Genomic DNA, 11,770 nt, shown 5'->3' with positions numbered 1-11,770 from the left:
TACTTAACCCCAATTGCCTCAGCAAAAAAAAAAAAAAAAATAATAATAATAATAATAATAAACAGATTAAGAAAAGAAATTGGGGAAAAAATGAGTTTAACCAAACTCAAAAAAAAAAATTACTTCAATTTTCTACTTGGCAAAAATTGTTAGGAAAATCAAAAAGCTCCATCTTCATATGTAGTAAGCTTAAAATATGTGGGTGACTGGAATATCAAAAGTCACACCATGAAAACAAAACTGAAAGAACACAAATGTTATACTTCACGAGTTGGGAAGGAAATGTAGTACGGAACCAAAATAAGGGTACAAGCCATCATAATTTTTTTTTTTTCTTTATTAAGTACATGCTCATGCTGGGGATGCAAAAATAAGCAACTAAGTTCCTTCTCGAGTTACATTCTATCAAGGTTTTGCAGGAACAAAATCACATTAGGATAGATTAATGAGAAAAAAAGTTTTGTACAAAATATATCTGATAAGGACCTGGTATTCAAGCTAATAAATAACTACTTGTGCTGTGCACTAATCCTGGGGATGCAAGGATAGGAGACTAAAAGTCCCTTCTCAAGTTGCTTGCATTCTATCAAGGTTTTGCAGGAACAAAATCGTATTAGGATAGAAAATTAATGAAAAAAGATGTATAAAATATATCTGATAAGGACCTGATCTTCAAGTTAAGAAATCGACAAGCACAAGGCCAAAAATCACCTTCCAGTGGATAAGTATCAAAGGATATGAACAAATGCAGTTCTCCAAAGAATTCAGCTCTGTGCAGGAGCACTCCAAATTAGAGAATTACATGTCAAAATAACTCAAAAAAGTTTGTCCGCACTCTTCTCAAATGGACAAAGATAAAAATAGATGGGAATAGTCTATGTTCAAGCATTTGTGGGGAAATAGGCTCACCAGTACGTTGACCATAGATTTAGAGGTGGGATTGAAGCAGCCCTCTAACCCAGCCTCATTTCACAGATGAAGCTAAAAACTGGGGAAATGATTTGCTCAAGGAAGGATATAAATATTAGGCAGAACTAGGATTTTTTAAAGAAATTTTGTTTTTTCTAAAACAAATTTTTTTTTTGGAAACAATTTAGAATAGAGCTAAGTAAAAATGTTCATACCTTTTCACGTATATGTTCATTGCACTACTAGGCATTGACTCTGAAAGGATCAATGAAACAAGGTCCCACATTTACCAAAATATAGCAAAATTATATATATAAATTTTAGTTGCCAAAAGCTAGAAATAAAGCAGATTAGAAAATAAATACAACAGAATAATAGTGTTGTAGGGCAGCTAGGTCACGTGGTAGATGGTGTACCAAGTCTGAAGTCTAGAAGAGTTCAAATTTGACCTCGGACACTAGCTGTGTGACTGGGAAAGTCACTTAACTCTTTGCCCTCAGTTTCCCTCTCTAAAGTGAGCTAGAGAAGGAAATGGATAACCACTCCAGTATCTCTGCCAAGTAAACTCCAAATCGGGTCACAAATGTGACTGAACAACAATGCTGTTGTTAAAAACCAGTCAATACAGAGAATCATGGAAAGACAGAAATTGATGCAAGGTAAAGAAGATACAATCAGGGAGATGATTATACACAATGACAAGCGTAGTGTAAATGAAAATAATGGGGGAAAGGGAATAATGCTGGGTGATTAGAAAGCAAGCCTGACTCCAAAGAAGAAATCTCTAGTAAACGATGAGTATGTCAGACATGGTCAGTGTGTTGAGTAATTTCGTTGAAGTTCTTTATTTTTTTCTTCTTTAATGCTTTGTTGTAAGGGAAGTCTTCCTGGATTGAGAAGGAGGTAACATATCTCTAAAAATTAAACCAAAAAAGCTGGAGATCCCAGGGTTTTAATCTGAATTAAAAGTATGATACAGCAGCCCTGAAATGCTTAGGTGTGTTGGAGCTGCATTAAAAACTTATTTGGGGACCTGCCCTGGAATCAGAAATATCTGAGTTCAAATCTAGCCTCAGACAAAGCTGTGTGAACAGGTTAAGTCCCTTAAGCCCCATTGCTTCCTCAAGACCTCAAGACTTTTAGAAATTAGAATGCTGTTGTGCTCTGGGCAAGCCGTATCTAGGGTATCATATTCTGTTATGGACACAACAGCTTAGGAAAGATATTGATAACCTGGAGAATGTTCAGAGAGAATGCTAGCCCTGGAGTCAAAAGATCCAGCCTCCAACGCGTAGCAGCTGTGGATCCTAGACAAGTCTTGCCTCAGTTTCCTCAACTGGCAAAGAGATAATAGATTATCTACCTTCTAGGGTGGCTGTGGGGATCAAATAAGATCGTATTTGTAAAGTGCTTGGCCTGGCACGGGGTAGGCAACAGCCCCAGCCAGCATCATAACCTGGAGTCCACTTTATACTGTAAGAAGTGGAACTTGAGCCCAAAAAGAGAAGATCTGGGAAGTAGAACAATTCAGCCCCAGAAGATCTAAGGACTGTCCAAGGGCAGACACCTGTAAGAGGAGTTAGACTGGTTCAGGTTAGCCACATGACTAGCTAACCTGACTAGCTAGCATGGGCTCAGTGGGGATGGAGCGAGCCCCTCAGTGAGGGCCAGGCCCAGGTGGGTGACTCATGCAGGTGTAGGGCACACTAACAATGGCTGCAGTGCTGGAGTGTCAAGTTACTCCAAACCCACTTGCCACAATTCGGGAACACTGGTATGGTGGAAAGGAAACGGGGCTTGGAGGGAGGACCCACATTTAATTATCGTCCAGCAGAACCTACTAGTCCCTGAGGCAGAAGTATTTTTAGAGAGAGCTGTTGACTAATGAGTTCTTACATCAAGCCCTAATCTGCTTTTTCTCTAATAACGCCCTATTTCACTAGTCTTGCCCTCTAGGGCCCAGCAGGAGAGGAGGAAGGGAATAAGGATTTATTAAGCACCTATTATGTGCCAGGCATTTGTGCTATGTGCTTTACAACTATTATCTCAGTGATCTTCATGGTAGTCCTGGGAGGGAGATGCTATTATCCCCATTTTACTGTGGAAGAATATATTATTTTTTGGTGTTTTCTCTGAAAAGTTTATTGGGATTACTTTGGATCACTGAACCGCTGGGAAGAACCAAGTCTTTCATAGTTGATCATTCCACAATCTTGCTGTTGCTGTGTACAGTGTATTCCTGGTTCTCCCTATTTTGCTCAGCATCAGTTCATGTAAATCTTTCCAGGCCTTCCTAAAATCAATTTATTATTTTTTATAAACAATAATAGTCTATTATCTTCATATACTATAATTTATTCAGCCATTCTCCAACTGATGGGCGTCCACTCGGTTTCCAGTTTCTAGTTGCTACAAAAAGGGCTGCCATAAACGTTTTTTGCACATGTGGGTCTTTTTCCTTTTTTATGACCTCTTTGGGATACAGACCCTGTAGAAGCACTGCTGGATTAAAGGGTATGCAGTGTTTAATAGCCCTTTGGGCTTAGTTCCAAATTGTTCCCCAAAGTGGCTGGATCATTTCACAAGTTTACCAACAATGGATTAATGTCCCAGTTTTCTCATATCCTCTGCAATATTTATCATTTTTTCCTGTTATCTGAACCAGTCTGAGAAGTATGTCATAGCCAATCAGTGTTTTAATTTGCAAATCTCTAATTAAGTGATTTAGAACCTATTTTTATATGACTATATATAGATGACTAATTTCCCCATCTGAAAGTTTTTCATATCCTTTGACCATCTATCAATTGTGGAATGACATTCTTATAAATTTAGAGTTTTCTATATTTTGGAAATGAGACCTTTATCAGAAACACTGGGTGTAAAGTTTTTCTTCTCAGTTTCGTACTTCCCTTTTAATCTTGTTTGTTGGTTTTGTTCACACAAAAACTTTTTAATGTATTCAAAGTTATCCATTTTGTATTTTATAATGTTTTTTTTTTTTTTTTTGGTGGGGGGGAGGCTGAGGCAATTGAGGTTAAGTGACTTGCCCAGGGTCACACAGGTAGGAACTATTAAGTGTCTGAGGCCAGATTTAAACTCAGGTCCTCCTGATTTCAGGGCTGGTGCTCCAGCCACTGCACCAACTAGCTGCTCCTCTAGTTCTTTGGTCAGAATTCCTCCCTTCTCCAAAGATCTGATGGGTAAACTATCCCTTGCTCTCTTAATTTGCTTATGGTATCATCCTTATCCAAATTATTTTCACCTTATTTTAGTATGGGGTGTGAGATGTAGGTCTGTTTCTCTGACATTTTTCCAGTTTTCTCAGCACTTTTTGTGGAACGGTGAGGTTTTTTCCGCCAGAAACTGAAGTTTTGGGATTTATCAAATACCAGATTATTGTAGTTATTATTGTGTGATTTGTGAGTAGCTTATTCCAGGGGTCCACCACTCTATTTCTCAGCCAGTACCAAATGGTTTTGATGACTGCTGCTTTATAATATAGTTTTAGGGCTGGGACTGCTAGCCCACCGTACTTTGTGTGTGTGTATGTGTGTATATGTGTGTGTGTGTGTATGTGTGTGTGTGTGTGTGTGTGAGATGTTTCTCCGTTAATTCCCTTGATGTTCTTGTCCTTTTGTTCTTCTGTGGAGAAATCTCAGGCAAACCTCAGGAGAGAGACAAATTAAATGCCCAAGGCTGAATTTGAACTCAGGTGGAGTTCAAGACTCAGGTCTTGACTCCAGGTCCAGGCCTCTAGCTCATGAGCCACCAGTGAACCAGGTACTTCTTTCTTCTGCACATCCACCATTATACATATCCCCTTGGGTTTTTCTCCCCCCTTCCCAACCGCTCCCTTCAGACCATTCTCATAAGGCTTGAACTCAAGTTCTCTCACCATCTTCCAGCTCTATAGAATGGGTCCTGATATCATTAGTAATCATTATCATTAACTCTCCCTCCCCTCTGGGGGAAAAAACACGAGTCTAGTTACTGCAAAGTCAAAGTGGTAGACGTGCATGCTTAGGAGGGACAGGTGGTCTACAGGGAGATGTGAGAGAGCTAGTCCTTCCCCTGGGGTTCAGACTGTGGAAAGCGGGCTCCCAGGGCTTCAGCTACCAGGGAAACTGTTCTTTGGCGGGCCTTTCTTTAGGAGGAACCCAGAACCTAGTTAGGGATTTGTGGTGGCAGTGGGCTGGCTCGAAGGAAGGGGGCCTCAGCCCAGAAGAAGTCCTGGGGACTGCCCTGGATGCATTCAAGAACCAGCTGCTTGGACGGAGCTTCCTCAGGAAGCAGAGCCTCAGCATTAGGGGCCTGTAAGCCTAATGGGGGGTCGGTTCCCTGCCCTGGGGGATTTCAGTCAGAGAGGGAGATGGTCTTTATCCTCAGGAGTCCCCTGTCTGATGGCTACCCACCGGGAACCAGGATTTGAGCAACGGCACGTTTCTGTTTATTAGCTGGGGAGGATGAACATGGAGATCGGTACCTAGCCTAGGCGGCTCCTGGGGTCCCCAGGCTTGGGAAGAGCCTCAGCCAAAGGGGAGGAAGGGTTCTGGGGGCTCCCGGCAGCCCTTAGTATGTGTTCATTGAGGGGAACCACTTACAAAGAGCGGGTCTGAGCTGCCTGTAAAAAAAAAAGCGAATGGGGACGCAGGAGAGGAAGGGGGGGACAGGCTTCTCAGGGGGGAGAGTGAAAAAAGGACAGGAAGAAGCAGAGCCGGTCACTTGGAGAAGAGTTAATTCAGTCTCAGATGCAGGGTTGGGAGACAAGGGAAGGGACTTGAAGAGAGTTACCTATCCAGGGTGAGCCAACCTCCCCTTGCCACTGGGTCCCCCTTCCTGAGAAGCTAGGCCCCAGCTCCTAATCTTCCAGAACCAGGGGGAGATGAGCAGTGCCTGACATTTAGGCCCACCTGCCTCCCTTGGTTCCCATCTGAAAGAAGGTCCTGAAGTCAGTGGTCAGGTCAATGGGCTTATACTCTTCCAAGACGACGTGAGACCCCTGCCTCCGACGAGACCCTTTCTTGTCCAGCCGGGGGCACAGTGGATAGGTGGTTGCCTGGGGTGCGTAGGGGCTCTGTAGGAAGGTAGCTGGTAGAGAGGGAGACAGAGAGAGCTGCTGGAGAGGCAGTCCGACCCGACCCTCGGCCCTCATGCTCAACCCCCGGGATGTATGTGAAGAAAGCGGGGCACCCAACACAAGAGTCCCTGCGAGCTCCTCCTTGCCCCCATGCCACAGAAACCCAGCAGGCTTCGGGCCTCTGCCCTGGGCAGAAGTCAGGCTGGGTCATAATTTGTCCAAGTGGGAAGGGACCTGAGAATGTCAGAGCCGGGAGATTTGAAGGAATAGTACATCAGGGCTGTGTGTGGTGTCAGTGGGAACATAGAATGTCGCAGCTGGGAGGGACCTTAGAACAGGGATTGTCAAAGTTGGAAGGAACTTAGAACACAGAAAGTCACAGCTGGGACTTGTACTCGGCTCACTAGAACCTTCCTTCTTTCCCGAGCAAACTCTCCTTCCCAGATAGCTTCATCTCACCCTCTTTCCACCATCTGACCAGATTATCTCTGAAGGGCAAAACATCACTCCTGACTTTTTCCAGACTTTGCCACTGTTTAATAATTCATTGTTGATTGTTTGATCTTAGTCAAAATACATAACCTCCCAGGTTCCTTACCTGGAAAATGAGATCGGACTTGGTGGCCTCTGAAGTTCTTGCCACTATTCCACTCACTCACACACACTAGAAACTTCCTCCACCTCTTCCCTGCTCCTGACTCCTCTGCTTTCATCTCAGAGGAAGAAAAATGGCCTCTTCCTGCCAAGACTGATCTCTCTGCTTGAGATCAGTTTCTGTTGGCAGTCTGTTCCCGAGATCACTCGTCTCTCTTTTAATCTCTATCTACTAAATCTTCTTTATCCTTTTTTTAAAAGACGATTTAAGTTTTTTTTTCCTCCTTTTTTTTTTCCTTTTAAAATTATTTGTATAAGGGCTGCCTCTCTAGGAGGGGAGAAGAGGAAACAAGAAGGGAAATCTAGACAATGTAAAAAAAAAAAAAAGATACGAACATTAAAAAACAAAACCTTTGCTTGAACCCACATTCCTCTCAAGCTATCTGCCTATATCTCTTTTCCAGTTTGTTCCTTACTTTTTATTCCCTATTTTTTATTAAGTCATCTGCATTCACTCCCTTTCCTTTCCAATAGCTTTGCCTCCTTGTAACCTGGCTTCCCCCTTTCCCAGCCCTCTCAGGAAATCTTCTTTCCAAGGTTACCGAGTTAACCTCACCTGCCAAACCCAGCTTGCCCTGTTCCTCAGCCCTCATTATCTTTGACCCTCCTGGAGCTTCTGACTGTCAGCCATCCTCCACCCCTGGGCTGATACTTGAGAGGAATGTGGAATCAGGCCAAGATTTCTGTTTTCTTTGGCTTTCCTTTTTAATGTGCTCCTATCTTTGGTTTCCACATTGCCTACTCTCTCCTGGACTGTCCCCTAAGTGTCTGTTCCTCTGTAGCACAGATTTACAAAGTCTAGAGTACTAAACAGAGGCTCAGAGATAGCCTGTGAGTTTCCCAACATCACAGAGGTGACAGCAGCCCTAGTGTTTAGAAGAGCAGCTCCTTTGCTGAGTCATTCTTAACCTCCTTCCTGTCCTCCCGACTTTCCCTAAGTTCTGTCTTGGCCCTCCTCCATCTTTACATCTTCTCTCTTGGGGAACCTCATCAGCTCCCCTAAATTTAGTGAAGATCTGGCTCCCATCCCTATGGCTTGCTGAACTTGCTGACCATTGGACTAGCTCCACCTGGATGGTCTGCTAACCTTGCAAACTCAACAGATCCAAAAAGGAACTCGATTTCACTAAAATCTCCCTTTGCCCCAACTTCCCAGTTTCTGCTGAGGGCAACACCATTTTCTGTCATCCAGGGGTGTAACTTTGAAACCATTCTGGCCTTTATCTTTTCTCCCTTACTCCCCACATTTAAATCATTTGCCACGTTGTTGTCAGTATTCCATCTAGATTCTCTCTTGCATTTACATAACCCTCAGGCAACTAAGAAGCATTTATGAAGCACCTTCCCTATGTCAAGTACTCTTTTTCATATCTTCATCTTGCCTGGGCTACTGCACAAACTTCCTGTCTTTTCTTAAGATGTGCCCAACCAGGTCTAGTATGCCCAACTTTCCTACTCAGAGACCTTTAGGGGTGTTCCTATTGTCTCTGAGATAAAATACAGACAACCCAACTTGGCATTTTAGGCACCCTATCATGTGACTCCAACGTCCCTTCTCCTTACACCTGTTCACAGTACTCTGTTCCAGCCAAACTGGACATCCCAACCTGCCGTTCTAGTACCTTCCCTGGTACCTGGAATGCCCTGCCTTCTCAGCACTGCCTCCCACACTTCTTATCTTCTTCAGCCTCAGCTCAGTTGCCATTTTCTCTAGAGTGTCCTGGGTGCAGTAGCAAACAAGGCGTGCACCTTCTATCTCATATCTGTCTCTGTCTCTCTCTTTCTCTTTCTCTTTCCCTCTGTCTTCCCTATTCCCTCCCTCTTTGTCCTTCCCTACGGCTTTCTCAGTTTTCTTCCTATTTACTTATGTTATCATACCCCACCCCACCCCCAGTATAACAAGCTCCTTGAGAATATGAGAAAAGCTTGCCCAGAGTGAGCATTTAATATTTACTAGAATGGATTTACTTAAAATGGAAAGAAACTCAGAGCATAGAAAAAATAAGAATGGACCTTAGATCATAGAATAAATAAATAAAAATTAAAACAGAATGTCAGAGCTAGGAGGGCTCTTAGAAAACAGAATGTTAGAACTTGAAGGGACTTAGAACACAGAACATCCGAGCAGGGAGGGCCCTTAGAACCCAGGATGTCAGAGCTGGGAGGCCTCTTAGAATGCAGGATGTCAGAGCTGGGAGGGCCTTTAGAACCCAGGAGGTCAGAGCTGGGAGGGCCTTTAGAACCCAGGATGTCAGAGCTGGGAGGGCCCTTAGAACCCAGGAGGTCAGAGCTGGGAGGGCCTTTAAAACACAGGATGTCAGAGCTGGGAGGGCCCTTAGAACACAGGAGGTCAAGATGGGGAAATATCTCATAGATCATCTGGCATAAATCTCTCATTTTATAGATGAGGAAATAGAAGCCCATTGAGGGTAGGGTGAATGGGACAAGGCCAATAAAGGCTGGAATGATTCTCCTCAAGTCACACAATTAATTGGTGAAAAACTCTGAAATAAAGCCCATGTTTCCCGACTCCAGAGTCTGGGGGACAGAGAAAATTCCCTGGTGAAGGCTTCCCCCTTCCCTCTCTATAGCCCCACTCTGCAAACGGGGAGAATGGCACAGCCTGGACCCCTGGCTTCCCTCTGCCACGGTCTGGTATCCCCACCCTGGTGAGGAAGGAAGGTGGGGGGGAGGGGGCTCACAATGGTTTTGCCGCTTGATCCGGTCCACGATGTTCAAAACCTTTTGCTCTTGTGGAGTAATATCCGAAGTTCGGGAGAAGCTTCTCTTGTGGGGATGAGGTTGTCGGGTACTATTAGCAGAATGTTCTTTATACTTTGACATACATTTCATCTTCTTTTGATAATAACTGGGGAATCAGAGACCCCCACTCAGCCCTGGGCCCAAAGTCAACTGGCAAATGTCCATGTTGTGAATTCTGGGCATCCATGGGGGCCCATTGGCTAGGAAAGGGGATGGATGGGTGCTTTTAGGTCCAAGAATCAATGAACCTGGGTCTATTGTCATTTTGACAAAGTTTTAAGGTTTATAAAAAAACACTTTCCTCATAACAGTCCTATGGGGCAAGGAATGCAAATATTATTATATCCACCTTCCAGAAAAAAAAAAAAAAAAGTGTCTCTGAGCCTTGTTTAACATCCCATGGTTAATGATGAACAAAGCTAAGTCTTTCTTGGAAGAGGATGCATTTAGTTCCAGATCAGATGAGGATACCACGGCAGATAAAGGTGAAGTGCTTTACCCAGGGTCACACAGCTAGTAAGTGTCCCAGGAAGATTTGAACTCAGAGCTTTCTGATAACAAGCCAGTGCTATGGTCACACCACAACCTGGCTGCCTCCATTTTACTGCTCTGTTCCAAGTTTCACTGGTGTAGGGAACTCCTGGCAGGGGAACTCCCTCCCCTGAGCAGGTCTGCAAGTCTATCTCTAACTTATCATCTTACATGTGGAGGTTATCTGTGGCCCTTCAGGGGTTAAGTTATATGAATAGGCTTTGAACCCTTATCTCAGTGATTCTATAGCAAGCCAGTACACCATGTTGCCCATATTCCTCATAATATTGCCCATAATATTCCACATTATATACTGAGAGGCATTTTGGCAGAGCAAATCGAAGGCTGCTCCTGTGGTTTTAGATGTATATGCCTATTCATAGACATATACATGTAGAGAAAGAAATAAAGCTATATATGTGTGTGTGTGTATGTAATATGGAGGGACAGATATTTAAAAACAGATATAGAAAACTAGCTAGAGAAGAGATAGAAAGAGATCTAGGGATAGAATGAAGTAAAGAAATTTAGAAATAGATTCAGAGAGATACAGAGATAGATATGTAAAGGTCTACATAGAGACAGGAAGCTAGATAAATATAAAGAGATATAGAAATAAAGATACAAATATAGATGGATAGAGAGAAACAGAGATAGCTAGAGAAGTAAATAAAGAAATAGATATAGAGGGGGCACTTAGGTGGCACACTGGACAGAGCACCCACCAGCCCTGAAGTCAGGAGGACCTGAGTTCAAATCCAGCCTCAGACACTTAACACTTCCTAGCTGAGTGGCCCTGGACAAGTCACTTAACCCCAATTGCCTCAGGAAAAAAAAAAAGATATAGAAACAGACAGATTGTATATATGTGCATATATATAAATACATAAAGAGAGAGGGAGAGAACTTATATAAGGACAGAGATATACAAATACACAGAGAGATAGAGATAGAGAAATATGACAGAAAGAGATGAGAGATAGCTATGGAAGGTTAGGGATAGAGAAAAAGATATAAATTTAATCTGACTTAATAGATGAATCTTGGGCAGATCCTTAGAGCACATAAAAATAGAATGACTGGTTAAGGTCATATAGGTGGTGAAAATGTCAGAAGATGGATTTGAATTCAGATTTTCCTGACTAACATGATCATATATTTTATTAAAAATAATATCTTATAATTGCATCATGCTTTCTATTTGTATAATGCTTTACAAAAGCCTTTTTATTTCCATTATTTCATCTGAAATGAGTGGAGATAAAGAGACCTATAGGAGCTGGACCTGAGGTCAGGTCTTCTGTCCCCCAGAGCAGTTTTTTCTCTTGTCACCCAAATCCCTCCCTCCCCCACCCTCTTCTCCCAGCCCCCTAGGCTCACTTGGTGATCTCTTCCAAAGAGGTTTCAGGCAAAGCTAGCATCTCTACCAACTGGGACAGGATTTCAAAGAAGAGAGTATGGGGATTTCGAATATTTGATGAAGGGCTGTTGTTCTGTTCTGGGAGAAGAGTGGAAAGCATCATCAGCTTACTAGTCATAATTTCCTTAGGTTTTATCGTGTAATATGGATTATCCTTAACCAGGTGTGGGGAGGTGTTTTCCCACCCCTACCCTGAACTACATATTCTCTTAAGTCAGGGAGTCTATTTTATATAAACTTTCTATTTTCATAAGCCTAGCATAGTGCTTTGTACACAGTTGGAGCTTATTAAATGCTCATTGCATGAATGAATGAAATGAAGCCTCTTCTAGCCCCAGTTTCTTATGTTGGTGATGAGGCTGGTGGGCTAGGAGGAGGGCCCTGCCAGGTCATCAGTCTGGCAGGCTTTGGGT

At 43.1% G+C, this 11,770-nt stretch overlaps 2 protein-coding genes across 11 annotated transcripts in view; one reads left to right on the top strand and one right to left on the bottom strand.

The window, feature by feature from the left end:
* The window catches only part of NECAP2 (NECAP endocytosis associated 2), a 96,273-nt gene that overhangs the window by 30,707 nt on the left and 53,796 nt on the right, over window positions 1-11,770 (top strand). The window lies entirely within an intron of this gene.
* SPATA21 (spermatogenesis associated 21) overlaps window positions 5,249-11,770 on the bottom strand; it is a 32,708-nt gene continuing 26,186 nt past the window's right edge. For 4 of the 10 annotated variants that reach the window (XM_031962766.1, XM_031962765.1, XM_031962764.1 and 1 more), the window contains 4 exons: window positions 11,318-11,435; window positions 9,346-9,512; window positions 5,823-6,000; window positions 5,249-5,533 (listed from right to left, as the gene is read on the bottom strand). In XM_031962766.1, coding sequence (XP_031818626.1) covers window positions 5,482-5,533; window positions 5,823-6,000; window positions 9,346-9,512; window positions 11,318-11,435 — 515 coding nt within the window. In that variant the 3' untranslated portion in view covers window positions 5,249-5,481. The other 6 variants (XM_031962762.1, XM_031962768.1, XR_004233374.1 and 3 more) reach the window with 6 other exon arrangements.

Source organism: Sarcophilus harrisii, chromosome 3 (genome assembly GCF_902635505.1).
Source record: "Sarcophilus harrisii chromosome 3, mSarHar1.11, whole genome shotgun sequence".
In the NCBI taxonomy this organism is placed as follows: Eukaryota; Metazoa; Chordata; class Mammalia; order Dasyuromorphia; family Dasyuridae; genus Sarcophilus; species Sarcophilus harrisii.
The sequence above is the reverse complement of the archived record's forward strand: the minus strand, read 5'-3'. Positions and strand labels throughout refer to the sequence as shown.